General features: G+C 51.3%; 2 protein-coding genes across 3 annotated transcripts; both read right to left on the minus strand.

Annotated features, from left to right (window-relative positions):
• Positions 1-2,116: 2,116 nt before the first annotated feature.
• On the minus strand, positions 2,117-15,459 carry SUV39H1 (SUV39H1 histone lysine methyltransferase). 2 transcript variants are annotated; one of them, XM_044937215.2, is made up of 6 exons: positions 15,154-15,302; positions 13,053-13,198; positions 10,998-11,660; positions 4,940-5,086; positions 4,724-4,853; positions 2,117-3,998 (listed from the first exon to the last, which is right to left on the minus strand). In XM_044937215.2, exons 1-6 carry the CDS (start codon positions 15,284-15,286, stop codon positions 3,865-3,867), a joined length of 1,353 nt encoding a protein of 450 aa, XP_044793150.1. In that variant the 5' UTR covers positions 15,287-15,302; the 3' UTR covers positions 2,117-3,864. The 2 variants fall into 2 exon arrangements, with proteins under 2 accessions (XP_044793150.1, XP_006045760.1); XM_006045698.4 differs by having other exon boundaries at positions 2,333-3,998; positions 15,268-15,459.
• Positions 15,460-19,843: 4,384 nt separating this feature from the next.
• WAS (WASP actin nucleation promoting factor) lies at positions 19,844-27,507 on the minus strand. Its single transcript, XM_025276696.3, has 13 exons — positions 27,354-27,507; positions 27,002-27,167; positions 26,508-26,648; positions 25,285-25,371; positions 25,080-25,182; positions 24,934-24,975; positions 24,787-24,840; positions 23,804-23,978; positions 22,766-22,808; positions 22,410-22,563; positions 21,786-22,198; positions 21,412-21,526; positions 19,844-20,152 (listed from the first exon to the last, which is right to left on the minus strand). Exons 2-13 carry the CDS (start codon positions 27,131-27,133, stop codon positions 20,097-20,099), a joined length of 1,515 nt encoding a protein of 504 aa, XP_025132481.1. The 5' UTR covers positions 27,134-27,167; positions 27,354-27,507; the 3' UTR covers positions 19,844-20,096.
• Between the last annotated feature and the right edge of the window lie 252 nt (positions 27,508-27,759).

Consider the following 27,759-nt stretch of genomic DNA (forward strand, 5'->3'; position numbering starts at 1 on the left):
TGGTGTTTCTTGGGTGTTTTGGGGTCCAGGTCCTGGTTGTTATGTTTCTGAGTGGTGTAGGGGTCTGTGTCGTAGGGCGTGATGTTCATTAATTTTGAGCATTTTGCATTGTGTATCTGATATGTGAGGTCTCTGGCCTGTTTGCAGGTCTGCTTTCCAGGGCGTGAGGTTAATGAAGTCTGAGAGTTTTTGTCCCACCATGTGAGTTGCTTGTTTGTGGGCACAGGGAGCCAGGATGTGCTGTGTCTGAGCCATTTTTGTGTTTGTCTCCCAGGATAGAAGTTCTCTGATGCAAGGTCTGCAAGCTGTTGTGGGTCCGTGTCCCAGTTCTGAGGTTTCTCTGCCATGTGTGGCCGACTTTGCCCAGAATGTGAGGTTTCTGGGCTGTTTGGTGATCTGTGTCCATGAGGGTCAGGTGTCTGAAGTCTTCCTGGATACAAGTACAAAGTGCAAGTTCCCTGAGTGCTTTTGAGGTCTGAGTCCAGGATGTGCTATTTCTCAATCATTTGGCAGTCTGTGTTTTTTGTTGGGGATGTTAGCCTAGGGTGTGAGGTTTCTAAGCTATTTGGGGTCCGTGGCCAGAACGTGTGACCTCGGAGTTTTTTGGGGTCTGTATCACAGGACATGAAGCCTAGAAGCTGTAGAGGATCCGTGTCCAGATTTTCAGGTCTCTGAGCTCTTCTGTGAACTAGAACATGAGGCCTTTGAGCTGTTTGCAGATGTGTCTCAGCATTGAAGGCTCTGAGCTGTTTGGGGGGAATCTCTGTCCAATTCGTGACATGTCTGAACAGGAATCTGTTGAGTGCAAGGTTGCTGAGCTGGTTTAGTGCCCGTGTCTCAGCAGATGTGGTTTTGGTGTGCCCTACCATCATGTTTGGGATATGAGGTCTCTGAACTGTTTGCCCATCTTTATCCCAGTTTGGAAGTTCTCTGAGAAGTTGCTGGGTCTTTATCCTAAGTCTGTGAGTTTTGTGGGGACCTGAAGTCAGACTTTGAGGTCTCTGAGCTCTTTGGGTATGTGGGTTGCAAAGCATGAGGTCTCTTAAATGCTTCAGTATTTCCTAGAATGCCCTGACTCTGAACTGTTTAGAGGTCTGTGTCAGAAGTTGTGGAGTCTCTGAGCTGTGTATAGATGTTTACCTGGGTCAGAATTCTCTGAACAGGGTCTGTTTCTGGGCCATGGAATCTCCGAGTTCTTTGGAGTCTGTGTCCAAGACATGAGTCTGAGTTGTTTGTGGCACTATATTCTAGGGAATAAGGCCTCTGGAATGTTTAGTGCTGTGTTCCAGGGTGTCTCAGTAACTCGGGGGTCCATGTCTAAAGCATGAGGTTTTAGAACCAGTTAGGGATCTGTGTTCTCTTGGGTGTTTGGGTGGTCCATGTCCAGGGTTTCACAGCTCTGCTGTTTGGGGTGCAGGGGTCTGTCTGAGGCTGTGAGGTCTCTGGGCGGTTTGGGAATAGATGATCAGGGGTGAAGGCTCCGAATAGATTGGGGAACAGTATCGCAGGTTGTGAGGTCTTTGAGATGTTTGTGAATCTCTATCCCAAAAATTGGATGCAGTGTAGGGGGCAGCATTTGCAGCCTCGGGGTTCTTTGGAAGTCTGTGTCCTCTAGTTTCAGTGCAGCATGGGTTATATGGGGTTCATGTCCAGGTAGGATTGCAGAGCTGTAGGGAGATGTGTCCCAAGGTGTGAGGTCCCTGAGGTCCAGGGTCAATGTCCAGGGTATAAGGTCTATGAGCTGTTTGGAGGCCCGTGCTTAGATCTCTGAGCTGTTCAGGATCCTGTCGCCTGTGTGCAAGGTCTCTGAAATATTTGGGTACCTATGTCACAGCATGTGTGGTCTCTGAGCAGAACCAAAGGCCATGGGTTCACATTCAGGTTGAAGGATGATGAAGACATGTATACTCGAAACACCATTTCTTTCTTATGTTTTATACCCTGGCACATATAGGTGCTCAATAAATATTTGCAGAAAAGCTTCCCCCAGCACATAGACTTTTCTCTTTGAATGTAGTAAGCAGGCTTTGGGCTCAAAAGTTTGAAAAGCATGGAGGATCCAGCTAGAATTGTGTCATATGTATGGCCAGTGATAATGGTTTGTCCATTTCAACAGCAATGGATTTAGTTTGCTTGTCCAGTGTATGATAACATTTAAGTATAAAGCAAGCTTATCTTAGGTCAGCATGTATGCAGACGGTGGTGCAAGTGGTACACTGCAGGGAATGTTAAATGGCTGAGGTTGGAGGACTGCATTCCTGGGCACCCCTGCTCCCAGCCTCTCATCTCCCCAACCCCCACCTACACAAGGTCTTCAATCCCCACACCTTGGTTTTTTTCAGTCAATAACCTGTTTTATTTACGCCCATTCCCAGACTGGGAGGGCCAAGGGGATATACAAGAGGAGAATCAGATTCAGTCCAAGCCTGAAGGTCAGTCTGGGGGTGGGGAGCACAGACACACAGAGAGACACAAAAACAGACACACAGATCTGGCATCTGCTGGCAGGGCACACAGTCTCACGTGGGGACACTGCGCACAGGTAGTCAGGGAAGGAAGGCTTCCTAGAGAAGACCTCACAGGGGAAGCAAGGGACGAGGCAGCCATCAGCGCCTTCACCTTTTATACATTTGTGGGCAGGGAACTGAGACCAGAGGACCCAAGGTGAGTGCAAGGGCTGGAGGGCTAGGAGGCGGCAGGGGCTTCCCCTCACCTCGCCACACCCTGGTGGGTAAGCCAGCCCCACCCCATTCTTGGTCTGTGCTTTTGCCTTCTGCCACACGGGCCCTTTCCTGGGATCCACCTCCATAGTTTTCAAGGCTTCCCTGAGACGATCCACGTGGACCAGGTGCTCAGCCCAGTGCCTGGCACCTCCTCAGCACCCCCCCATCCATGCACGTTTTGTCTAAGTGCTGTCTACAGCCTAGCTAGGTCTTGGGCCCAGCTCTGGGTGCTATCAGCAGTCCTCACGCCGCAGGTTAAGGGCTCCCAGCATCCTTTGAGCTCAAGAGCCCTGGGCACCTTCTAGCTGTTGCAAAGGCAGAGCTGAGTCCCAGCCCACCTTAGTGAAGTGAAGTCACTCAGTCATGTCCAACTCTTTGTGACCCCATGGACTGTAGCCTACCAGGTTCCTCCGTCCATGGGATTTTCCAGGCAAGAATACTGGAGTGGGTTGCCCACCTTAAGGACAAAGTCTGGACTGCCTCTCACTGGCCAACAGGCCGTGGGCATCCACTCTCCTCTAGTGGCATGTGGGTGTCTGCTTCTCAGAGGCACAGCTTTGAAAAGGAGACCCTACAGCTGTCAGGCCAACACCAGCCAGCATGCAAGCATGAGCAGGACCCAGCCACAGCCTGCAGCCCTTGAAGACCCCCCCTTTCACTAGCACATTTCTGTGGCAGGGGAGGCAAATGGACTGGGAATCCTGGGCTCTGGGGTCAGCCTGTCCTGGGAATGCTTCCTCACACCCTTGGGGCAGCAGGGAGAGGGCCTGCAGCAGACCCTTCAAGCTCTGGCCAGAAGCAGGTGCAAAAACAAACGTTTCTACTTTGGGTACGGGCTGGGGCTCAGCCCTCGGGCTGCCTTGCTAGGCCATGAATCCCAACTGCAGAAAGTCCTGGTGTTGAAAAATCACTTCTGAAGGTGGGCAGGGGTTTGTAAGTGCAACCCATGGATGGGGCTGGGACAGGGAGAGGGGACTCCTGGAGTCCATCCTCCCCATGGCCATGCAGCCCTGAGCAGGGGGCAGGCGGAGGCAGGCAGGAGGCCCTGGCAGTTGTTCTTCAACAGGAGGGCAGCAGTGGGTGGGTGGGGTGGGCAGCTTTTTAGCCTCCCTTGGTCAGTCTGGCCTCAGACTTCACGGGGCTAGAAGAGGTATTTGCGGCAGGATTCAGTCCCACACTTGCATTCGATGCGGACCCGCTTCTTGGGAGAGCCGGGGAGCCCAGCCAGGCCAAAGTTGGAGTCCATGCGTGTGCTCTCCATGTCCACGGGGTCCACTGTGGAGTCACAGCCGGAGGGGGGTACTTGTTAGACAGAAGGCCAAGATGGAGGGGTCCCGCTGCCCTTTTTACCACAGGACCCAGGAGTCTGAGGGGTGGGGAGCAGGTCTGAGATGTGAGTCAGGTAGCAGGGCGTAGGGTTGGTGGTTTTGGGCAGGGGCCAGGGCTTCCACTAGAGGGGTGTTCAGGTGTTAGGAAGATGGCCAGGAGTGAGGGTTCTCGGAGGAGGCAGGGAGCTGTCGGGGTGACCGAGAGGGTTGTGTCAGACAGGGGTCAGGAATGGAGGGTCACCTGGGCATCCAGAGGGGCATCTGAACTCTCCTGCCAAACTGATTCCCCTTGAGTGTCTCAGAGGTGGCTAGTTTGTCAAGAAAGGGACTGGCTGGAGGCCACAAGGGTGTCCAGAGGCTTGGAATGAGGAAGGTCAAAGGGGGTTAGGAGCAGTGAAGGTTGGGGGACTGGGGAAATTCAGACAAGATTGCAATCAGGAGGAGTGTCTCAACTCTTGAGCCAAACATCCTCCCCCAGGAGAAGCTGGTATGAGGGTCTCGGGCTTGGGGTCCAGTGGTTAGGAATGAAGGGATCCGCAAAGGGTAGGCATGAATCCAGGAGTCCAGATAGGAGACTGGGAGTGAGGAAGAGCATCTTAAAGCTCCTTGGGGAGGGGTCCTCATGTCCCATGTCATTGTGTGTCCCTGCCCCCAGTCCCCTGCCACCCCCACCTTGCATGTTGTAATCAAAGGTGAGCTCCTCGCCTGCCCGGATGGTTCTGGTGGCAAAGAAAGCAATGCGGGGCAGCCGCTCATCAAGGTTGTCTATGAAGACGTTGTACACCTGGAGGTTGGGGTCACACTGGGCAAAAAACAAAAAACGGCAGGAGGGTGAGGAGGGGCCCCAGCCTGCTCCTCCCAACCCCCTGCCCACCTGTGGGTACCCACACTGTGGTTGACAAAGTGGGAGATGTTGCCGTAATAGGCGGCGTCCACAGTGTACACATCCTCCACGTAGTCCAGGTCGAAGAGGTAGGTGGCACCCTGGCGGTCATAGATCTGGCCCCGCCGCTCTGCCTCCTCTGAGGTAATGATCTGGGGAGAAGGCCACAGGGGAGAGGAGGTTGGCCCAGAAGGTTCAGGAAAGCCAGCAGAGCTCCTGACCCCCATCCTGGCCCCCTGAAGAACAAGGGAGCAAGGAGGCACCCCTGTGGCTGGCTCAGCAGCGACACACAAGGGCTGGCAGCCCTTCTCAGGCCTCTGGATGGTATGGTGAGTCTCTCAATGGTAGGTGGAGGCCAGCCACAAGGTCCAGGAGTGAGAGAGAAACCCCCTTATTGAGAGACCCACATCAAAGGTGAGGAAGAAAAAGACCCAGGGCTGAACAGAGAAGGGTGGGGAGAGTGGGAGTGAGAGGCTGATCAAGGCAAGAGAAGGACCAGCACAAGAGAATCAAGCCAGTGCAGGTCGGTGTGTGCTCTGTGTTCTCAGTCGTGTCCAACTCTTGGCAACCCCAAGAACTGTAGCCCGCCAGACTCCTCTCTCCATGGGATTCTCCAAGCAAGAATACTGGAGTGGGTTGCCATTCCCTTCTCCAGGGGGTCTTCCCGACCCAGGGATCAAACCCACGTCCCTTATGATTCCTGCACTGGCAGGTGAATTCTTTACCACTGTTCCACCTGGGAAGCCTATGCAAGGCAGTGCAGACACCAAAAAGCACATAGTGAGCACGAGAGGCCTGGGGAAAGGGAGACTGAATGAATGAGAAAGAGACTCAGATACCAGAGGCAGAGTTAGACACACAGAATCTTAATGCAAAGGTCCCAGGTCCAGAGAAAAGGCCAAGACCCCAGAGAGTCTGATAGCACAAAAAAGAGGTGGAGGCCAAAAACTCAGACAGAGAAGGAAGAGGAAAGTAAGGAGACCAGAGCACAGATGAGACCACCTCACTCAGGCCTAACACTGTGCACTGCCAACAGCTGGTATTTAAGACAGCAGGAGGCGTGTCCTCCTCCCCAGCTGGGTCCCCGCCTGTCCTAGTAACCGGACCACTATCCTAGCCCAGCCTGTCCTTGCCTCCCAAGTGCTGGCGACGGACTCCCCACCCCAACCCCCGCCACACACCACCCCTCCTCTCTATCCCTCGTGTCACCTCTTCCTGGTCAACCACAGCCTTCTGGTAATCCCCGACCATGCTGCCTCTGGGTGAGGTCCCACCAGTAGCCAAGACTTCCCCTTCTTCAGCCTGGGTGCCCCTAGACCAGGGCCGGCCTCATTCTCCACTCCTGGGTTCTTGCTGCCTATCAGCCACAAGTGCCAGCGCAGTACGCTGCTGACATGCAGTAGACACCTGTCATGTGTATTCTGCTCTCTAGCTCAGAGCCCTGACCTCCATCCAGCGGTGGCCCTAAAGGCAGCTCAGGTACTCTCTTCTTGCCATATCCCATCTTCTTCCCTCTCCCTCTGTCAGAGACCACAGCCCAACACTACCCTCCTGCCACACTGGATATAAGCCTGAGACCCACCCCAGCCTCCTTTCTTGCTCATTCTCATGCCAGCCCGTGACCAGCCTCTGTTTTCTCTAGCCTCCTCCTTGCCTCCTCCATCACCACCTCCAGCCTCTGCTCCATGCTGAAGGCTGATTAACAGCCCCCTTAGAAGATGCAGGCTTATCCCCGGGGTCATGCGGCTCACTGCCCCTTACTCCAGCTCCATTCCTTGAGGAACCTGGCTTCCCCATCGCAATTTCTGTTTGTTTGCTCATTCATTCAGTGGATTTCCATGGGGCCTACCCTGTGCCTGGCCCCAGTACTCAGGGGTCACAGCTGGGTGGGGGAGACACAGGACCAGGCTGGTCCTGGCCCTCGGGGGTCACTGGTGGGAGAACATAGGGACCAGGCTCAGTCTGGCCTTCATGGATCACAGTCTAGTTAGTGCTTAGAGCTTGAGGGGCAGTGGAAGAGAGATACCATCTAAAGGGAACTGCAGATCACAAAAGGGCTTTGACCAGATTGAAGAGTGGGGACTCTCTTCTGTGGGACAAAACAGGAGTCACAGAAGTATTTTGAGTAGGAGTACATCAAGGTCAGCTTCCCTCCACCTCCCAGAGAACACACTCTTCCTTCTGATGTCAGCTCCCACAGATGTCACTTATCTGTGCAGCCTTCCTGAAGCTCCCGCTCCCCACCCACTGCCGCCTCTAGAAGCCTGGGATCAAAGGGCAGCCTCTCCTGGGCTCATGAGCAGACCAGGTGGTGCCTGGGCTGGTTTTTCCCTTGGGGTCCCTCCCCAGCCAGACGGAATGCCCACCTCCTCCCCAGTTTCTATTTTCCTGTCCTTTCTTCCCCTACCTGCTCCCTCAGTCTCCCCATGAGTGAGTCACACTGTAGACCCTGCAGGGCACAAATGGTTCCTTCTGGCTTCTTTTCAGCCCCACTCTGTAAGGGTTGGTCCACCCCGAAAAAAACCTGGGAGCAAAACAGTCCATGTCCCTGCTCCCTACCAGAGTGACTAGGGAAGACAGATGGGCTAGAAGCTGGCAGCCGGGAAAGGATTTTGATGGGAATGGGAACCAGAAGACTCAGAAGCCAGTTGCTGCTCTGCCCCCTCCCGGATATGGGATCCTGAATGTTCTCTCCCTGTGCCTGTTTTCTCATCCAAATGAAACAAACAAACCCAAACCACAACACTCCACCAGGTCTGTCAGGACACCAGTTTTAGACATTTGGGCCCACTTTACTAGCATGGTGACTCTGAGCACGTTACCTCTCTGTGCCTCAGTTTTCTCATCTGTAGAATGGAGATGACAATAATCCCAACTTGACAGGGGCTGTTGTAAGAATCCAACAATTTCAGATATGTGAAAGGGGTTTCTGTTTGTTTTCGTGTTAGGAGTGGCTGAGTACTGTAGCTTGTCAAAATCTAACAGGCTCCCTTCTTTTGTGTGCCCTTTCCCAAGAAAAGAAAAACTTCTACTAATTAAATGATGATATGCCATCATTTAATTAAACTAATTAAAGTGAGGTTCACTTTCATTTCAGAGTTGAAAAAAACATGAAGAAAGTGCATGTTTCAGAATGGATAACCTAGGCTATGTTCTCTGGTGGGTTAGGGTGGTGATGTTCTGATGAACGTGGAAGCACAGCTGGTGTAGGGACTGACAGAGCAGAGGTGGAGACTGAACTGGGTTCCAGAGTGGAGGGGGTCAGGGGTATGCCCCCGATGATGTAACACCCAGTAGGCCAGCACCACATAATCAAGTAAGTTAATATTTCTGCAAAATGATGAATATGCACACCAAGTGGGGTAAACAGACTGCAAATAGGCATATATCTGGTCTGGCTGGCTTTTGTAGCCAGGTAGGCTACAGAAATTTTTGGTTTCTGGGCATTTTGGATGTTCTGAATTTTGGACTATAATGGCTAATGTTGTTTGAAGACTTACTGTGTACTGAACACCAAATGCTTCACACATCATAACTCACTTTAGTTCTTGGAACAAGTCTATGAGGTGGGTGCTATTATCATTCCCGTTACACAGATTAGGAGACTAAGACACAAACAGGTTAAGTGACTGCTGATGAGTGGTGGAGTTGGGATTTAGCCTCAGGCACCCAGACTCCATCCTCCTGAGCCCTCTGCCACGCTGCCTTGTCAGAGTGGGATGCAGGGGGGTGGTTTTGGACCTGGCAGTGTTTGGGGGCCTGTGCTGCCATCAGGAGGCCCCATAGGTCTAAGGATGTCAGAGGTGGGCCTGGAAGTCACTGAATGTGGCAGGAGGGAAGCCAAGAAATACCTTGAAGAGAATGTGGGAAGAGTGAGGATAGGGAATGAGAGGGTCCCCAGTAACTGCCATGTTTATAGCATGGAGGAGTAAGGATGCTAAGGAAGAATGGTGTGAAAGGAGTCGGGCTCGTGGGACCTTGGGGTTGCCAATGAGCTGAAGACTCTTCCTCCTCCTCACCTGTCAGCATCTTCCTGTGCTGCTGACAACTCTTCCAGAGACAGCCAGTGCGGTGAAGCTAGGTACACCCCTGCTCTGGACTTCCTTAGGACCACTGACTCCTGTGGATGTGGATGCCGCCTCCCCTGCATGGCTACGACCCCTCTGGGCTGTGACATCTCTTCCACACTGTTGCTCTCCCTCTAAGACCTGAATATCTCCACTGGAGTGTCAGGGCTCTGAGGGTGTGGACACTCCCTCCAGGCTGTCAGAGCCTCTTTGGTGTACACCTGAGCTTCTTGACTGTCACTATCCTGCTGGGGTGAGGACACTTCACTTTCCTGTCAGGGCAGCGTAAGCGTGGACACTTCTTAACTTGGACTGCCAGGGTCCTCTGGAGAGCTTGCCCTCTTCCTTGGGTTGTGCTGGGACATAGACACCTCTTGCTACAGACTATCAGGAACCCTCTGAGCTGTGGCCGCCTCCTCCTTCCTCTAGACTGTCAAGTCCTCCAACACATGGACATTTACTCCACCCAACCCCCAGGATTGTCTGGGGTGTGGCTATCTCTTCGTTCAGACTGTCAGGGTCCTCTGAAGTGTGGACTGCTCAGTCTCTAGACAGTTTCTGTTCCCCCCACCCCCTGGGGCTATGACCCTCTCTATAGTTCTCCAGGGCTTTCCAGGTGGTGCTAGTGGTTTAAAAAAAAAAACCCACCTGCCAGTGCAGGAGATGTTAAGAGACATGGCTTTGATCCCTGGGTCAGGAAGATTCCCTGGAGGAGGGCATGGAAACCCACTCAAGTATTCTTGCCTGGAGAATCCCGTGGACAGAGGAGCCTGGCAGGCTACAGTCCAGAGGGTTGCAAAGAGTCAGACATGACTGAAGCAATTAAGCACGCACACATAAGTTCCTCAGAACAGGAGCCTCTCCTCTTCATCACTGTTATCACTATAGCCAATGCTGTCACCTCCCAGCTGTATCAAACCCCTAAGAGACCCACAGAAATACAGAGGTGTTTGGGGCTGTCCCTGTGACAAGGTACACTCTTGGATTTAAATGGTCACGGTCCAGGGATGTTAAATGTTCCCCAACGCATGAGACAGTCCTACGTAACAACTGTCTCACCCCAAATGCCCACCGTGACCCACTTCGGAACTTGCTGTTGCAGACACCTGCTAGTTATGCACCCAACCCCCTTTTGTTTTCCACTTGGGCATATGGCTGAATCATGCTTTGCAGCTGCCTTTGAACTGAAGTAAGGCCCATGACTTGGTTCCAGCCAATAGGTGTGGGCAGACATGATATGCACCATATCCTGGCCTGGCCCATTAGAGACCTCCCCTTCTGCCCCGCTCAGCCCACCCACCCGGCAACACTGAGGATCAGAGGCAGCTCAAAGCCATGGTAAAGGCACAAGAGGGAAAGAACCTAGGCAGCCACACCATTTGGGTGGAAGGATACCACCCAAATGCCCATGTAGACAGTTACAGGAGCAAATGGATTTAGAACATGTGAAGCCCCTAAGATGTTGTCTGGCACGCAGATAGCCTGCCTAACACAGCATCAGCTTTGCCCCAGTGTCCTGCAGTGGCTAGAGGAGGAGGTAGCCAACCCCGCCCCTGCTTCCCGCCCAAGGCAGACTGTGTTCTTTTTGTGCAGATTAGTAAAAAAACAAAAGTGCTCCTGGGCAGACACTGCCTGGTGATAAGCTGGACCCTCATGAAATGAGAAGAGGAAGTGCCTTTTCAGATGATGCAATCCTGTGCAGACCACGTGGCCTGTTAAAAGGAATGCTGCCTGGATTTCAGTTCCCACTTACCTCTTTGCTAGGTACCATTATGAAGTAAACCCGGTTTGAAGGTATTTCAACGTGCCTTTAACTACCAGCGTGGAATATGTGCCCCTGCCAGGATGTCCCTCTCACACTCAGGTTACCCCCTCAACACCTTTCCCCCAGGGAAAGCAGGGGAGCTTCGGGCATACAGCGGGGAGAGGCAGGCGCTCAGGGTGGGAACACGCAGTGGGGAGAGCCATACACACCCGCCAAGCCCTGTCTCCCTACCTCGCCCACGTACTCCATGACGAAACTGTTCTTGCGGATCTTCTCCAGCGTGCGGACACCCCAGCCACGTCCATCATCCGTGCGGAAGATGCAGAGGTCGTAGCGGATGCCCTTCTGTACCACGCGGTTGGGGCAGTCATAGCCACAGCGGCAGCGGGAGTTGCACTCATAGATGGGCAGCCCGGCTCGCAGGCGCACCTGGCCCTGGTCATTGTAGGCAAACTTGTGCAGTGACGCCCCAGGGCAGCAGCCTCCGGCCGGTGCCCACAGACAGTCCTGGCACTCGCAGCCCACAGCCACCTGGTTGAGGGTGATGCCCTCACCAACACGGTACTCGTTGATGTACACGAAGGCCCGTGGGGGGCCATCCAGGTCCACTTCGTTCTCCACGGTGATGCGTCCCAGGTGGCTGCGCTTGGCATTGAGCTCCTGCTCCCAGCGCCGGAGTGCCCGCCTCTGCTTGGCCTTCTGCACCAGGTAGTTGGCCAGGCTTGGGTCCAGGTGCCGGGGTGGCTTTGACCGGTGGTGCCGCCGGAGCAGCTCCCTTTCCAAGTCCTTGTGGAACTGCTTGAGAATGCGCACACACTTGAGATTCTGCCGTGGTTCCCAAGTGCTCTCGGAGTCTGGGTACCCACGCCATTTTACCAGGTAATACTCCTGTTCCTGGGGGGGGGGTGGGGAAGGGGTGGGGGCACTGTAAGTGACAGACAAGACCCTTGGGCCAGCTCTTGTGGCATTTCCATCCCAACGGCTGTGGGCAACACCCAAACCACTCCTTTCCTAGAATGATTCTTTGCAGTGATTAAAAAACATGGGCTTTCAGAGTGAGGCTCACTAGGTTCAAATCCCTCTCTCCCCCTTACTATCTGTCTTTTAATTTTATCTAACTTTTAATTTTATCTCCCAAACCTAATCCAACTTTTAATTTTATCTCCCAAACCTATTCCCTCCTGCTAGCTGTTCAGCCTCACCTCTCAGAGTCATCTTTGACTCCTTTTTCTCACACTCCCCACATCCACCCTCAGGAAATCCTTCAAGCTACATCCAGAACCCTACACTTCAAATCTCTGTCACCACCCTCATTGCTCGCCTGGAGTGCAGCAGCAGCCTCCTCACTTGTCCCTCTGCTTCCACCCTCACCCCAGGTCTGTTCTCCACACAGCAGCCAGAAGGATCTTTTCTTGCCGAGAGGCACTATAGGATAGAGTTTAACTACACAGATTCTACAACTAAACACGTTGGGTACACATCCTGAATCTGCCGCTCCCTAGTAGTGCAAACTTAGGCAGTTATTTAACTTCACTGGGCCTCAGTTTCCTCATCCTGTAAATAAGAAAAAAAGAGCAGATGTTTTTCTAGCATTCATTATGTAGAAGGTACTGTTCTAAGCAATTTATATGTATTATTAGCTAATTTAACCCTTACAACTCTATATAAGGTAGATACTGCTAATTATCCCCATTTTATAGATGAGGAAAATGAAGTACAGAGAATTGGGGTGAGTTTTCCAGGGTTACACAGCCTGGATGTGAACTGAAGCATTCTGGCTCCAGGCTGTTCTCCAGTTAAAACAGTTGCCATTTTACAATGTTGCTGGTGGGATTAAATTAGTTTCTAAAAGAAAGTGCCTGGCACACAAAGTGCTCAAAACCATTCAGTTCAGTTCAGTTCAGTCGCTCAGTCGTGTCGGACTCTTTGCGACCCCATGGACTGCAGCATGCCAGGGTTCCCTGTCCATCATCATCAAAACCATTAACTATCATTATCTCCACTCCTGGGCTCAGCATCCCAATTTTTGCAATTGGTTTGTATTCAGAGGGAGGTGGGAGGAGAGATTTATTTAGGGATTCATTCTGGCTCCTGCCCCTCTCAGAAAGCCACCTGGTTTTCCCACCTGTAAAATGGAGATGATAAGAGGGCCTACTAAGTCTATATTTTTAAGATCAGAGGAGAAAACTGCTTTTGGAAACAGATGTGGGTAATGGGGGAGGAGGGGGGCAGGAAGCCAGCTTCCTTGAGTCACCTCTGCCCTGTCCACAGTCACCCCAGACTCACGCGGATCTTTTTGTAATCGCACAGGTACTCGACTTCAAAGTCATAGAGGTTCCTCTTGGAGATGCCAAGGGCAGGGCAGGAGAGCTTGGCCAGGCGGCACAGGTCCTGTAGCTGATTCCAAGAAGATTTGCAACACACACTGCAGCCTAGAACAAAGAGGGCCAGAAAGAACTATTTCTGGGCATCCTGATGAGGCCAGGGGTCAAACAGGACCCCAAATCATCCCTGGGACTTCCAAAGGACTACCTCAGAGTCAGTGAAATTTAATCCACAGGCCTTCCCAATGCTAAGACCCTTCTACAACAAAGATGTGCCACTCCCATCTACCCCAGTGCCCACTGTCCAAGGCTTACCCTGGAGCAGCAGACTTCCAAGTGGTTTCTGATACACGGATCGTCGTAAAGGAATCTATCCCCCACCCGTCCTCCGGAGCTTTAAGCTCCCTCTATACCATTCTTTAAACTGCCTGCAAACCTCCTAGGAGTTCAGGACCTAATTGTCCTTCTCCCCACTTTGCAAAAGAAAGAGAACAATCACCACCTCAGTAGGGTGCACTGTCCCAAGGTGGGTGGGTAGGGATGGGATTAAAGCCTCCAGGGCACCAGACAAAGGCATTAACTGGAAAGACTGGTCTGTACTCTCATCTGTAACTCCTGGTGCCAGATGTTTTAGAATCCAAATTCCTTTTGGGGGATTTTACAAGTGAAGTTCTAGGTATATCCCCTACATTCCCTAACACAGCCCTAGTGTGGTCAAGGGCATCAAGCCATAATCAAACACATTAATAGTTCTGCAGAAAAAGTGTAAATTTTCACACTCAATAAGAGAAAGATGCAAGATAGTGGCAGTGATAGCCTAATTTTGCCACTGAATGACACCAAATTTAAGCTTTCAGGGCTTTTTGGATTTTGGAATTAAGAATAAGAGACTGTGAAGTGATATTAGATTACAGGAAGCTTCCCCAAATGATTCATGTGGGTGCCTTAAATCCATAAGGTATATTTTTTCAGGCTGCATTTTGATTTTCTATCTCATTCATATTTCTCTGAAGGGTAAAGCTCGCCCAAAGGAGTGTGCTCTGAATTCAAGAACAGACAGAACAAATAGGTTGGTGGAGGAGGGGCGGGGAACCAAAATTTTTCAGGACCGATTTTTTAATTTAAAAGGCTTCTTTTGGTTCAAGGCATATTCTTAATTGCTGTGCTTTAGAAGCCATTTTATCAAATCATTTCACAAAACCCTTGTTCCAAATGTAATCAGTCAGTCCTCATCCTGTTTCATCTTTTAAAAATGTTTAATATTTTCTACCTTCCATTACAAAAACTGAAACTCATGGTTAAATACTCTAGATGTCAACCTACAAATGTACAAGAGCTTTGCAAAATTATTACGTGTGCATTTCCACCCCTCCTCTTAGACAGGCCTAGTGGAGACTCGGCCTGTGCCCACGCCTTCCTTTCCCTATGATGCCTCTCCCTTGCAAACTTGCATTTGAAGCCCCAACTAATGTGATCCCAACTCACATATGCTGCTGTCTCTGCACTGACCACAGGTGGACTCTCCTACCCTCAGAGCTCCCCCTCACACCTGTGGAACCCATCCTCCCCGCAGCTTCCCTCATCCCGAGGGGCCCACCTTCCCCAACACACTGAGTCACCCCTCTTTGCCTGCGCGTGAGGGAGCCCAGCTCTCCCATTAGGGAAGTCCTCTTCCCCTCTTCCTGGGAGAGTTCTCTCTGCCTCAAATCCTTCCCCCGTCACGCTGCGAGCAGATACCCTCCCCCTGAAGAATCCCCTGTCCCCCAACTCTGAAAAGGAGGTCCGTCCCCTTCCCTCCCCTCCCCTTCCGGCGTCTCGCGTGGACACCAAGAGGGTAACGGTCACCGGCGGCCAATTTTCCCGCGCGCGGGCGCGGCCTCCCCCAACAAGCCCCCGCGCGTGCGCGCACCGTCAGGCCGCAATCTGCGGCGCGCGCCCCCCTCTCGCGTCCCCACTTAGCCCCGCGCCCGCCGTGTTCCAAGGCACGCGCCCCCTCCCCTCAGCCCCGCCCAGCCCCGCGCGCCAGGCCCGCGCGCCTCGAGCCCCAGCCTTTTGGCGCCGACCTTCCGGCTCCCGGCCCGGTGGCCTCGGACGCCGGGGGCCCCGAGTCCGCGACGCCACCCCTCCAGCCCACCCAGCCTGCCAGCGGGCCCGCGTCGCTGCCGCCACTGCTTCACCTTTTAAATTTTCCGCCATCTTTCCCCACGGCTAACGACATTCGGGCCTAACCGGCCTCGCGAGAAGAGAGCTCGCGCGGGCGTGGCCGAGAACGCGCAGCCTATTGGCCGCGCCGCGCAGCGAGCAGCGCCTGCGCGGACCAACCGGCGAGCCGTGACGGGACCCCTCCCAGCCACTCGGCTCGGTCCCGAAGGCGGGTGCTCGCCAGTGCTTTGCGAGAGTGCGTCTGGGGGGCGGCAGCCGCAGCAAGGGCGGCTGAGGTTGCCGGAGGCCCTGCCCGTACGCCGGTCTGTCTGTCACGCTGTCAGCCAATCACGTTGTCAGCTAGCCTCAAGAGGGGATTCTCCGTCCTGTCAGACCCCCAATTACCGCCGTCAGTCAGTCCGTCACCATATTTTAACCCCAAGCAGTCCGTGACTCCCCAGGTGGACTGCCGCCGCATACAGCTGCTCCGGCAGTCGCCCGACTGAAATCCATCACCACTACCACTGTCTCATCCGACCCCCGCCCGCCATTCATGCTGTCAGTCTGTCAGTAGCAGCATCCATTCTTGATTTCGGGGCAGCTGCGAGGCCCCCGAGGCAGACAAACGGCGTTGACAACAGCTATGTTGCTGTCAGCCAGCCTGCCATTCCCTTCATCACACCATCAGTCTGTCCAGTAGCCAGGCTCTCCATCTACCCTGGCCCTGGAAGCAGCTCCGAATACCCTGGGGGAAATCATCTCACCACCGCCCAGGAAGCCAGCTTGGGCCCTCTGGCTGGCTGTGATTATGTCAGGACAGGCTGTCATTGTCAACATCGAATGTAGCCCTGTCGTGTGGGCTACACTCTCCACTGTCAGCTGGTCACTCCATAATTCTCTCAGGTTCCTCCTCATTCATGCCATGATCAGGCAGTTTATTCCACCAGAGCACGTACTCACAGCAGCTAAAGCCTTCAGGCCACCTGTCAGTGGCCAGCAATCTGTCATTTCTCAGGCAAGGCATACCCTTCATTGGTAGGTCAACCAGCATTCTCTGACCCCCGGGGCCCTTTAGGGTGGATGTGATTCTGTCTGTGGACAGCCGTGGTTTCAGGCACCTACACTGATTTTTCAGTGGACCAGCTGGCCTGTGACTCAGTCTGCCCCTCCTATCAGTCAACCAGGTAGCCATTCTCAACATCTGACTGAGCACACGGTCTGTCAAGCATGCTGTGATTTGTTCACAGTAGACAGTCAGTCACTAGATATAGTTGCCTATCAGGCAGCCACGGATCTGTCCATCAGTCAACCTGAAATTCCCTCAGGGTAGACCTCCTTTAGGGGCTTCCCAGGTGGCTCAGTAGTAAAGAATTTGCCTGCCAAGGCAGGAGATACAGGTTTGATCCCTGGGTTGGGGAGATCCTCTGGAGTAGGAAATGACAACCAACTCTAGTATTCTTGCCTGAAAAATTCCATGGACAGAGGAATCTGGTGGGCTGTAGTTCATGGGGTCGCAAAGAGTAGGACATGACTGAGCAAATGAGCAGATCTCCTTTACACATCCCCAGACAGTGTAACATCCAATCCGTCCATCGCTCTCTGGCCAGGTGTGATTCCTAGCAATAGTCAGCCCTTCACAACATCCGGCTACCCAGGCAGGCAGCAACAGCACAGGTCATCAGTCAGTCAACCTGTAAGTCCTTCAGGAGGCTGCTTCTCTTTTGCACCATCAGGTCATCAGCCCCAGCCAGTCCCAAGCAGGCTGTAATTCAGTTAGATTTTAAGTAGCTCACAGTGTCAATAAACCACTGTCAGTTCCTCAAATTGCCCCTCTCCCTGTCGCTCCATGCTTTATGTAGTCAACCAAATGGTTATTCTGTGCCTGCCAGTCTAACTGTGAGCCAGCTGGATAAATGACTGGTCAGGATGAGGTTCCATTAGCCCCTGCTTGCCATGGGTGGAACAGTTAACAGTGGAAGTCTCACCGTGAATTCTTCTCTCTCGCTTATTACTTCTAGAACAGTCAAATGCTGGTCCTCACATGACCTCAGTCTCCCCAGGCAGGCAGGACCTTCCCACTCCTAGGAGCCAGGAGGCTTGTCCAACCCACAAAAGTAGTTTAAGGCATGAGCTCTTTCTTTTTCTTTTCATTTTTTTTTTGGCATGACCTCTTTCTGCCTGAATCTGGGGAAGATGTAGTGGTTTAAAGGTGTTGGGGACCATCCCTCAGTATTCCCCAAATAGGATAGTATAGTGGGTAAAGGCTTGGATTTTAGAGCCCAGATACCTGGGCACAATCCAAGCTCAACCCTTCACTAAGGTGTGGGACCTTAGGCAGTTTCTTCATCTGTAAAACCTTGGTTGAGTGACCTTGGGGTGGGTATCTCTTGCTCATCTGGAAAATGAATCTTTCTGGGCTAGCACCTTTTTAGGAGACCTCAAAGTAAGAAACGACCCTATTATTACTGTGTCCTACACCTAGCCATTCATCTGTTCACTCAGCATTAATTTAGTGCATACTCTACTGTAGACTACATCTCCCAGTGCAGGGCCAATACAAGATTTTATCCTTTCCAAACTGCACAAGTTTGACTGGCTTTTAATATAAACCTCACATTGGAGTGTACCACACATACAGAAAAACAAGGAGACCTTGGGTGGTGACCCCGTGTAATGAGTTTCACAAACGAACATACATGTGGAATCAGAATCCAGGTTAAGAAACAACATTGTCAGCCAGGGCCCTAGAAGCACTTAATTGTTTAACATATCCAAAATCAGACTGTCTTAAAAGCACTGATGGGTCATAAGTTAACTGGAAGTACTTTTTTTTTGGTCTTTTTAAGTGATATATAGAATAATGGTGCATTTTATAATCAGTGATGACTCAGGATCAGCGATACCCAATAATAACAATAGTAACAACAGCAGAAACAGCATCTCATGTTTATAAATACCTACAAGGAGCCAGGAACTTTGCACATACTATCTACTTTCATTCTTGTCACAACCCCGTGAAGTAAGCATTTGTATCTTCATTTTAAAGACTGAAGAAACTGAGGCCCAGGGAGCTCAAGCAACTTCCCCATAGTCAACTCTTTTACCCCAGATTTGTGCTTGCTCTAGCCAATGCTCCTGGGGATTCAGAGGTTGTGTGATGTAAGGTCTTTTCCAGGACAAACCTGCCCAAAGGGTTATGGAATTCTGGGTTTGGCGGGGGTAGAAGTGATATGACAGGCCCTTCCTAGACTCAGTGCTTGCCATGGGAACCCGACCAGGGTGGGGCGGGAAGTGGAGTAAAGAATGAAGAATAATGAAAGAATTAAAGGGAACCCAGGACTCCCTCCTTCTCCAGCTTCCATGGCTGCAGGGAAATTCTTAAGGGGCAAAGCCAGCTCCTACTCCTTACCCACCCTCCTCTAACCCCTTAAGCTGCTCTTGGATGGTTCAGAAATTCTTGCACTGATCTTGCAGATGGAAGAAGTCTGCCCCCTTTGAATTCCCCCTCACCTTTATTTTCCTCCCTGCTCTCTTCCTCCTCTGAAGGTAGGAAACCTGAGATCTTGTATCCACCAGGTTTCAGAAATGGGAAGGGGTAGGCCCCTCTATTCTAGGCTTTGATGTACAAGAGTTTCTAATTACCCCCTTGGAAACAGCTTTGAACACCAGGGACAGTTTTGAGTTGCGCCTTTTTCCCCCTCTGGAGAGCAAGTTCTAGAGGAGGAGGGTGACCCAGTGGCATCCCAGTTGGAAATAGGTTACATATTGTTGCCCCCATTGTATAGATGAGGAAACTGAGGCTCAGAGGTGAGGCATCTTGCCTGGGATCTAGAGCAGATCTATGTGATTATTAAATCTTTGCCTCTTTCATTGCCGTTGGCCAGGACTTAGATTGCACTGAGAACTGGGCAGACTCAAATTTTAGCATTGAGAGGGGGATCCTGCCCAGCAGGATCCTAGTGTGGGAGTTGTGTGCATGGAGAGTGGGAAGTCTGATCATTGAGTGCTCTCTTGATCTAATACTGTGTTGATTGCACTTTTTTTTAAATAAGTGTACACATAACTCTCTCACTCATTCACCACATTCAGCCTCACACCAAGCTTTTTCCCACCTCAGGGCCTTTGCATTGGCTGTTCCCTCTGCCTGGAAGGCCCTTCCCTCTAAATATTCACATGGTTGATTCCTTTCTCTTTAGGTCCAGCATAACTGTCACCTCCTCCAAGTAGCTTTCCCTGAACTCTCCATCTTATCATCACTTCCCCTCAGCACAACATAGCTCTTACCACGATCTGTAACTCTTTTTCTTTTTATTTAATTCCTTGTTTCTTATCTATCTCCTGCCCTAGAATGTTGACCTCACAAGACCAAGAATTTTTGTTGTTTGTTTCCCATTGCTTTATCCCTAGCCCCCAAAGTAGTGCCTGGTAATAAATATCTGTGGAAAGAAGGAAGAGCAGAAGGAAACAAAGAAATACAGACTAAATGACTAAGGGAACAAATGAATGAATAAATATACATAGGTATGGCTAAACAAATGAAATGGGAATAAAAGGGACTTTGGGGGAAAAAGGACCCCAAATTCTCACATTTGGTAGGTAAAGAAACTGAGATTTAAAGAAACAAAAAGACAGTTCTTTTATTTTTGTTTAAAAATCCTTGAATGAGGAGAACTGAGACATTTTATATAAAAAGGTCCCTGGCTATTGCTAGGGTGAGTGTGTGTGGGAGGAGGCCAGTCAGAGATAACAGCATTGGAGAGGTGGGTGGGAAAGAAAAGGGGCTTGGGGGCCTGGAAGTTAAGTAGAGGGTGGCGAGGAGGGCTGCCAGGGGAGCCCAGCACAGAACAGCAGAGGTGGTGGTGATTCAGTCGTCCCATTCATCATCATCATCATCATCCCCGGCCTGGTCCTCCCCTTCGTCTGGAGGGAGAGAGAAAGAGTGGAACTCAGGATGGGTAGGAGGGTTCAAAAGCCCTGGAGAGAGGAGTTACTAGGGTCTGGGAAGTTGGGATTACTAAACCCTGGGGGCTGAGATCTCCCACTTGGAAGTTGTATCTGAGGTTTGTGTGTTGGATAAAGGGACCTCTTAAGAGGAGGGAGAGTTAGGGGCAAGATAGGGACTATAGCTGGGGTCTAGGTTCTAGTTGGAGTCGAGGTTAATATTATTATAAAAAATGTGTGGTTAGTTGGGATATTATTGTCACACAAAGGGTTACTGTTAACAGGCTTGTCACTCAATGGAGTGGATTTAAATATTAGCAAAGGTGGAGGAAGTTACAATGTTGTTTTTTCATAGTGTGTTAATGTTAACATTGTTGACACAGAATGGGGTTAGTGATGATGTCATGGTCAAAAGATGAGGTTTGTTATAATTCTGTCATATAATGGATTCCTGTTGATCTGTGAACAGACTCCTGGGTTGATGTCAGTATTATTGTCAAAGCTGAACTTTAATTATATTATTGTCACACAGCAGGTTGAGGCTAATACTCTCTCTTTCTCTGCTCTGCTCAGTCGTGTCCGACTCTTTGCGATCCTTTGGACTGTAGCACACCAGGCTCCTCTGTCCATAGGATTTCCCAGGCAAGGATACTGGAGTGGGTTGCCATTTCCTCCTCCAGGGGCTCCTCCTGATCCAGGGATCGAACCCGCGTGCCCTGTATCTTCTGCATTGGCGGGCAGATTCTTTATCACTGAGCCACCTGGGAAGCCCTGAGGTTAATAGTATCCTCATATAATTCTCATATAATGACAATGTTGTTGATACATTAAGGGACTAACTTTAACACTATTGTAAAAGATTGAATTAGTTATAATATTGTCACTTAATGAGTTAATCTTTTGACACATGACATTAGAGTTAATATTAGTGTCAAAGAAAGGGTTCTTTATAATATTATCATCACATAGTGGGCTAATGTTAATACTATTGAACATATGGGATTAATGTTAATATCATTGTCAAAGAGAGTTAATCATATTACTGTTACATAATGACAGTTAACACTGTCAAAAAAGAGACTGCTACAGATTCATGTTCATTCTCACATCAACAGATGGGACTAATTGCTGGAGGCTGTTGGGGGTGTTTTTAGGTCAACACTAGCTGGGAACCAGAGCCACAGGTCCTGGCAGGATGGGCTCTGAATGGCAGGCTCACGGGGAGGGTGCACTCTCACCAGAAGAATGGATGGCTTTGCTTCTCTTCTGCATCACGTGCATCAGGGCACCCACCAGCCCCTCTGAGCTCTGAGGTGGTGGCTGCAGCGCTGAGCTCTCTGGGGCCCCAGGGGTCTGCAGCAAGCAGGATCCAGCACAGAGGGCTCAGGGCCTGTGAGAGGAGCACTTCTCCCCACCCCTTCATCATTCTTTCTCCTTCCATATACTATAGTCACCTTGAAACTCACCTCTCCCCACCAGCCTCCCAACCCTATCAGTGAACCCCCAAATCGTGGGACCCCCATCACTCTCGGCCCCAGCCCCCTACCATCCTCACTTGCACAGCACACCCCAGAGTCCCAGTTCCCCAATCCTCCATCACACTGGTCCTCACCTTGTTCAGCTGAATTCCCTGCCGGATTTGATCCAAAAGTGCCCCCCGACCCCCACCAGGGGCCGGGCCCCCCACAAGCCCCAGAGAAGGAGGGGGTGGGGGAGGGATTGGTCCATCCCCAGAGCTGGGTGGTGGCGGTGGTGGCGGCGGTGGTGGCGGAGGCATGGGCGGTCCACCCCCAGCTCCAGGGGGTGGAGGGGGCGGTGGCACAGAGCGTCCAGTGGCTGGAGGGGGTGGTGGCGGAGGGCCCCCTCGGCCCGGGGGTGGGGGTCCCCGGGGAGTTGGTGGGGGAGGAGCACCTCCCGAAGGTACAGGGGGCAGAGGGCCAGAGCGACCCTTGTTACTCCCCACAGTTGGGGGCCGGGGAGGCTGGTTCCCTCCTCGGGATGGCGGTGGGGGCGGTGGAAGTGGCTCTGAGGGGAAAGACAACACATAGTTATTATTATAGTTTTCTTCAGAGCCTCAGTTTTGCTCACTTGTAAAATGGGTACCCCAACCGACCAACTCCTGATTCAAGCAGTATAGGGGTTTCTATGAGGACTGAGAGCCTGCAAGGTATCTCTTAGAAACCAGCTACCAGGGTTGGAGAAGAAGAGGTGATCCAGAAAGGGGCGGGGGGCTCACCCTGGCGCCTCATCTCCTTCCGTACAGCTTCCATCCCACCCTGGTTCTCAATGAAGTCATAGATAAATTTGGAGGTCTCAGCATCGGTGAGCTGGGCATCACTGATTCCTGCCCTTGAGAACAGGCTCCGCAGATCTGGGTCCAGGTTGTTCACCTTCCCAGGAGGAAAAAGGCCCCGGCAAGGGTCGGGGAATAAGGTGGGGAGGGGAGGGGCACAGATTATCATGGGGTCCACCCCAGAGAGGGATCTGAGAGGAGGGTGGGAAGGATGGGGTCTGGGGGTAGATCTGGAGCTGTGGACTATGGAAGGGTAGGCAGGAGTTGAGTGGAGTCCAGGGGATTCTGGAGTTACTCACGTCAAATCCATTCTGGGGGTCCCACCCCACGTGGCTGACATGTCTGAGGGAGGTGAGGAGACCCCAGTGAATCGCCATGGCTGTTCCTTCCCTCCCTTCCTAGTGAAGCTCTCTTGCCCTCCCCTGCCCAGAGGGACTCTCAGGAGCCAGAATTAATGAATGAGTCTTAAGTGAATGAATGAGTGAGAGTAGTAGTTACGGAACTAAAGAGGGTTCACAGTTTGTGGTGCCTATCTGTCTACCCATCCCTCTTTCCACCATCCATCCACCCATCTATTTGTCCACCTAGCTGTTCACATTCACCTGTCAGACCACTGATCTATATATATTTGTCTCCCCATTCATCTGTCCACACACATTTATTTACCCATTTGTCCACCAGTCTGTCTTAACCCATACTTATCCATCCACCCATCCATCTACCCATATGCCTATCTTTCCATTCATTCACTCACTTGACTACCCATTCAGTCACACACTTCTATGTAGCCACTGAATTGTCCTTCATCCATATATGTGGCAACCTGTCCATCCCCATCCACCTTGTATATGAACCCATTGGCCTGTATATCATTCTGTCCACATACTCATCCACTCACCCACCCATCTACCTACCCACTTCCCATTTACCCATCCATTCATTCTCCAACCCAACCATTCATTCATTCATCCATCTATATATCTACCCATCCATCCATTCACCCACCAGCCTAACCAGGGAGGGACTAGGTTGAGTGGAATGCCTAGGGAGCAAAATTTAAAGAGGCACTCACTCTTGGAGTCATGGGTTATAGTTGGGTGATGTGGTGGAGAGTGACTGCCTCTGTAAAATTTGCAATCTTGGTGCCTTTGGTATCTCTCCCTAGTCCTAGCTTTGCACTTCCCCTGCCCCCCCCCCCACCCATCCACTCATCTGCCTACTCTCTCACCTACTCATCCATTTTTCCATCCTTCCATTCACTCAGCTCTCCTCCTATCCACCTGATCTCTGCTCCCCCACCCTCAGGATCCATGGGCCCACTGGAGAGAGGTTCTCACTTGAATCCACTGGGTGCACCAATATCAGACTTGCTGATCTTTTTCTTCCCTGAGCGTTTCTTATCACTTGGGCTAGGCCCAGGTGCTGGGAGCGAACGGTATCGTGAATTCGTGATGTCTGGGTTCTGGATGTCCACTGTCACCAGCCCCAGAGACACTGGGCTGGCTGCTGGGCCTGTGGGGAAAATGGGTGACTGGGCCATTGACCCATTTACCTACCAACCAGAGCATAAGAGTTAGAGACAGGAAGATGGTTGGGAGAATCAGTGTGTTAGATGGTCATGGAAGGAATGGGTGAGGGGTCCAAGTAGGTTTTATGGAGAAGTGGGTGGGTAGGTCCTGCACACCATCCATACATTCACTGATTCATTAATTAATTTACTCACACTTAAGTATTGACTTATTTATTCACTGGCTCATTGACTAATTTGTTAAATTATTCATTCACTCAATTCAATCATTGCTTTCTCCACTGACTGAAATTTTGTCACTTATTCATTTATTCACTGTTGAATTCATTCCATCACTCATTCATTAATTTACTCAATCATCCATTCATCTATTCATCCATTCACCCACATACCCATTCACCTATCCATTTGGATGTAGATGGATATACATCTACATCCACATCCTTCCATCAATTCATGCCCCCATTTAACCATCTGTCCACCACCAATCCATCCACCCCCACATCTATCCACCTATTCATTCACCTATTTATCACTGCACCCACCCATCTGCTCATTTATCTACCCACGCCCCACCTGTGTATCTATTCATTCTCCCACTCCTTCCATGACCATCTAACACACTGATTCTCCCAACCACCTTCCTGTCTCTAACTCTTATGCTCTGGTTGGTAGGTAAGTGGGTCAATGGCCCAGTCACCCATTTTCCCCACAGGCCCAGCAGCCAGTCCAGTGTCTCTGGGGCTGGTGACACCTGCCGACCCAGAGACACAGGAAATATTCAGCACTCACCCCCTTGGTCTCCACCTGGGTGCGGGGGCAGGGGTGGGAGTCCTCCTCTTCTCTCTGGGAAGATAGAATGGATAGAGAACTATCACAACCCTGCCTCAGTTTTCTGTGCTAGCCCCTTATTACTCCTCCTTGCACTAGAGGACTCACCTTCACTGGCTGGCACTGGTGGAGGCGGGAGCTGGCGCCTGTCTGTGGAGAGACAGAAAATCAGAATCAGGAGAGGGGCTTTTCCAGCTCCCCACTCTTGCCCTCACTTCTGCTCAACCTCTTTCCCTTCCCCAAGGCCTCCTTACCCCCGCTTTGCCTCTGATTCCGTTTTTGTATCTTCTCCTGCACCAGGTTCCGGAAGGCCTCGGCCTCGCCCTCGTTTGCAAAGTTCAGCCCCGCTTGGCAGTCCTGCACATGCCTGGGGGGTCAGCTGCCTTCCAGACCTCCCCACACCTTTCCCCTCTCCTCCTTGCACCCCAACTGAGGCCCAGGGTTTAGGCGGTCACTTACATCTCCAGCAAAGGTGTGGAAAAAGGGGGTGGGAGCAGAGTAGACCAGCTGTGAGTACAGCTCCTGTTCCCACAGCAGCCGGCCAGCCTGGAGAGGGGGAGCACACTGACACCGAGGCACGCCCTGGGTGGAGGGCCTCTGTTTCCAGATAGGGAGCATGGTATACAAATCTGGGGCCCCAAAATCTGATTTGGAGACTTCCAGCTCAGAACTGGAGAGTTGGGAATCTAAAAGTCAGAAGTGGAGGATTGGGATACAGTATGGGAGTCAGACCCTTCAGCGAGAAACTTGGATTTGGGGTCCAGATGTGGAATAAGGGGACTTGAATTTGAGGATTTTGGACTCTAGTTCTAGGAAACCGAGTCCATTCAGAGAATCTGTCCCAAATCCCCCCCTTATATGGGGGCCTTCATTAGAGCAGGTAGGGTTCCAGTATTAGGAGTTGGGATTGAGATTTGAGGTTCAGACACACAGACTTGGGAAGGTTTTTTTGGAGGCAGTTGAGCCAATTTCAGGTTTGTAGAGCAGAGTTATGAATTAGGAGTTTGGTCAATATTTGATGACCCTGGGATCTTGATGTGGTTCTACTGGATCTATCTTTATCTGTTTAGTGGGATGAATTTGGGGTTTATGCTTGGAGAATTTAGGTTAAGGGTTTGTGGAATAGGTTTTTGACTTAGGAGCTACCTCAATATTTAGGTGATTAGGAGTTTTCATATAGGAGTTCTGGGATCCAATGCTGTGGGCTTAAAAGGACAGATTTGGGGTTGAAGATTCAATGGCATACTTAGGTTTGGGATTTGTGGAATATATTTATAACTTAGAAGCTAGGCAAAATTCTGGAGTTCAGGAGTACTGATGGGAGGTTTCTGAGACCTAAAATGTGGAGTTTCAAATAGATATGAGGCTCAGGTAAAAATATAGTATGTGTGTGTGTGTGTGTGTGTGTGTGTGTGTATGTATATATATATGGAGTTTGTGGAACAGATTAGATCTAGGGGGTATACTAATATTGGGGGTTATAGATCTTGACACAAAGACTCTGGGGTCAGTCATCACAGGCTTAGAAAGACAAACCAGAGGCTGGCATCTGGATAAAGTCTTTGGTTCTAGGGCTCAGGGGCTTCATTGATCTGTCTGAGGGCTCAGGGTTATGGACACAGATCTGGGTTTATGGGTTGAAAACTGGGTTGTCTGTCCAGTGGAGGGGGGGCAGGGATCACCTGAAGGCCATAAAGGCGGATGAAGTAAGACTTCTTGGGGTTATCCTTCACGAAGCACACAGCCCCACAGTGTCCCTTGGTCCAGTGCTCAGCTCCAGGGGGCAGCGCCAGGTACAGCTGAACAACCGCAGTGGCCAGCGTCTAGGAGGGGAGAGTAGGACTCGTTGGAATCCGGTCAGGGGCAGCCAGAGGGTCTGGGAACCAGACCTGGTCCTTTCTTGCCCGTGGCCATCATGGCTCCAAAGGAAGAGCCACAACCAGAGGGAAAGTGAATGAACATTGAGTTCTTCCTGGGATTGGTGAATGGGGTTAAGTGGATTCTGAGAGGAGATGATGGAGAGGAAGAGGAGGAGAAGGAGAGGAAGATGGGAAAGATGAGGAGAGAGGAAGGGGAGGAAAGGAGGAGAGGGAGAGGATGGGGAAGATGAAGAGGACGAAGAGGAGGAGGAGAAGAGGAGAGGGAGACAGGGAGGGCCAGAAGATCCCCAGCTCACCCAGCACTTCCGTCCGAGCATCTCAAAGAGTTGTTGGTTCTCATGGTCCTGGAGGAGGGTGGACGGGATGTTCTGCTGAACCCCTTGTCCTCCGCGGCCCCCAGGCCTGCCTCCCGAAGGGCCCCCACTCATGGTGCCTCCTGCCCTTGTCCTCTCCGGCTGGGCTCTGAGTGCAGGGTAAGAAGAGGAACTTCCGCAGTGAGCGGGGGAACAGGAAGTACAAAAAACCACAAGGGAAACAAGTCCTCTAGGGGCCCCTCGGTAGGCCTGGCCTCCTCCCTTAGACTGGGGCCCTCCTCCATTTGACTGGTTAGATCCATCTTTTGGACCAGCTTTTGTCCTCCTTTCTTACTCTCTCTGACTTGTTTGGACCCTCCTCCCTCTGGTTGGCTGGCAGTGAGGGATAGGCCACTACAGCATTTCTGCAGTGCCACGGTGGGCAGTCCTGGGCTGAGCGGCCTTCTTCCTCCCCAAAGCATCCAGTTACTCTGGGCCCAAAGTCCAAGGCTCTGGTGCTGAAGGGGTATTGCAGTCAAGATTGTCCTTTAATTACATAGCAAGCACCTGGGACCCCACCTGTCTCCTGAGACCCCAACTTGCTCACACCTGGCTCAACTTCCCCATCCCTACCACACCATCTCATTTAGTTACTGTTGCTTCTGAACTCTTGAAAGTGTGTAATCTTTGGAGTCTTGTCTTTTCCCCCGCTCAATATTCTATGTTTTATTTACTTATTTAGGCTCTTTGCAGTGCACGGG

The sequence above is a fragment of the Bubalus bubalis genome, chromosome X (assembly GCF_019923935.1).
Source record: "Bubalus bubalis isolate 160015118507 breed Murrah chromosome X, NDDB_SH_1, whole genome shotgun sequence".
Classification (NCBI taxonomy): Eukaryota; Metazoa; Chordata; class Mammalia; order Artiodactyla; family Bovidae; genus Bubalus; species Bubalus bubalis.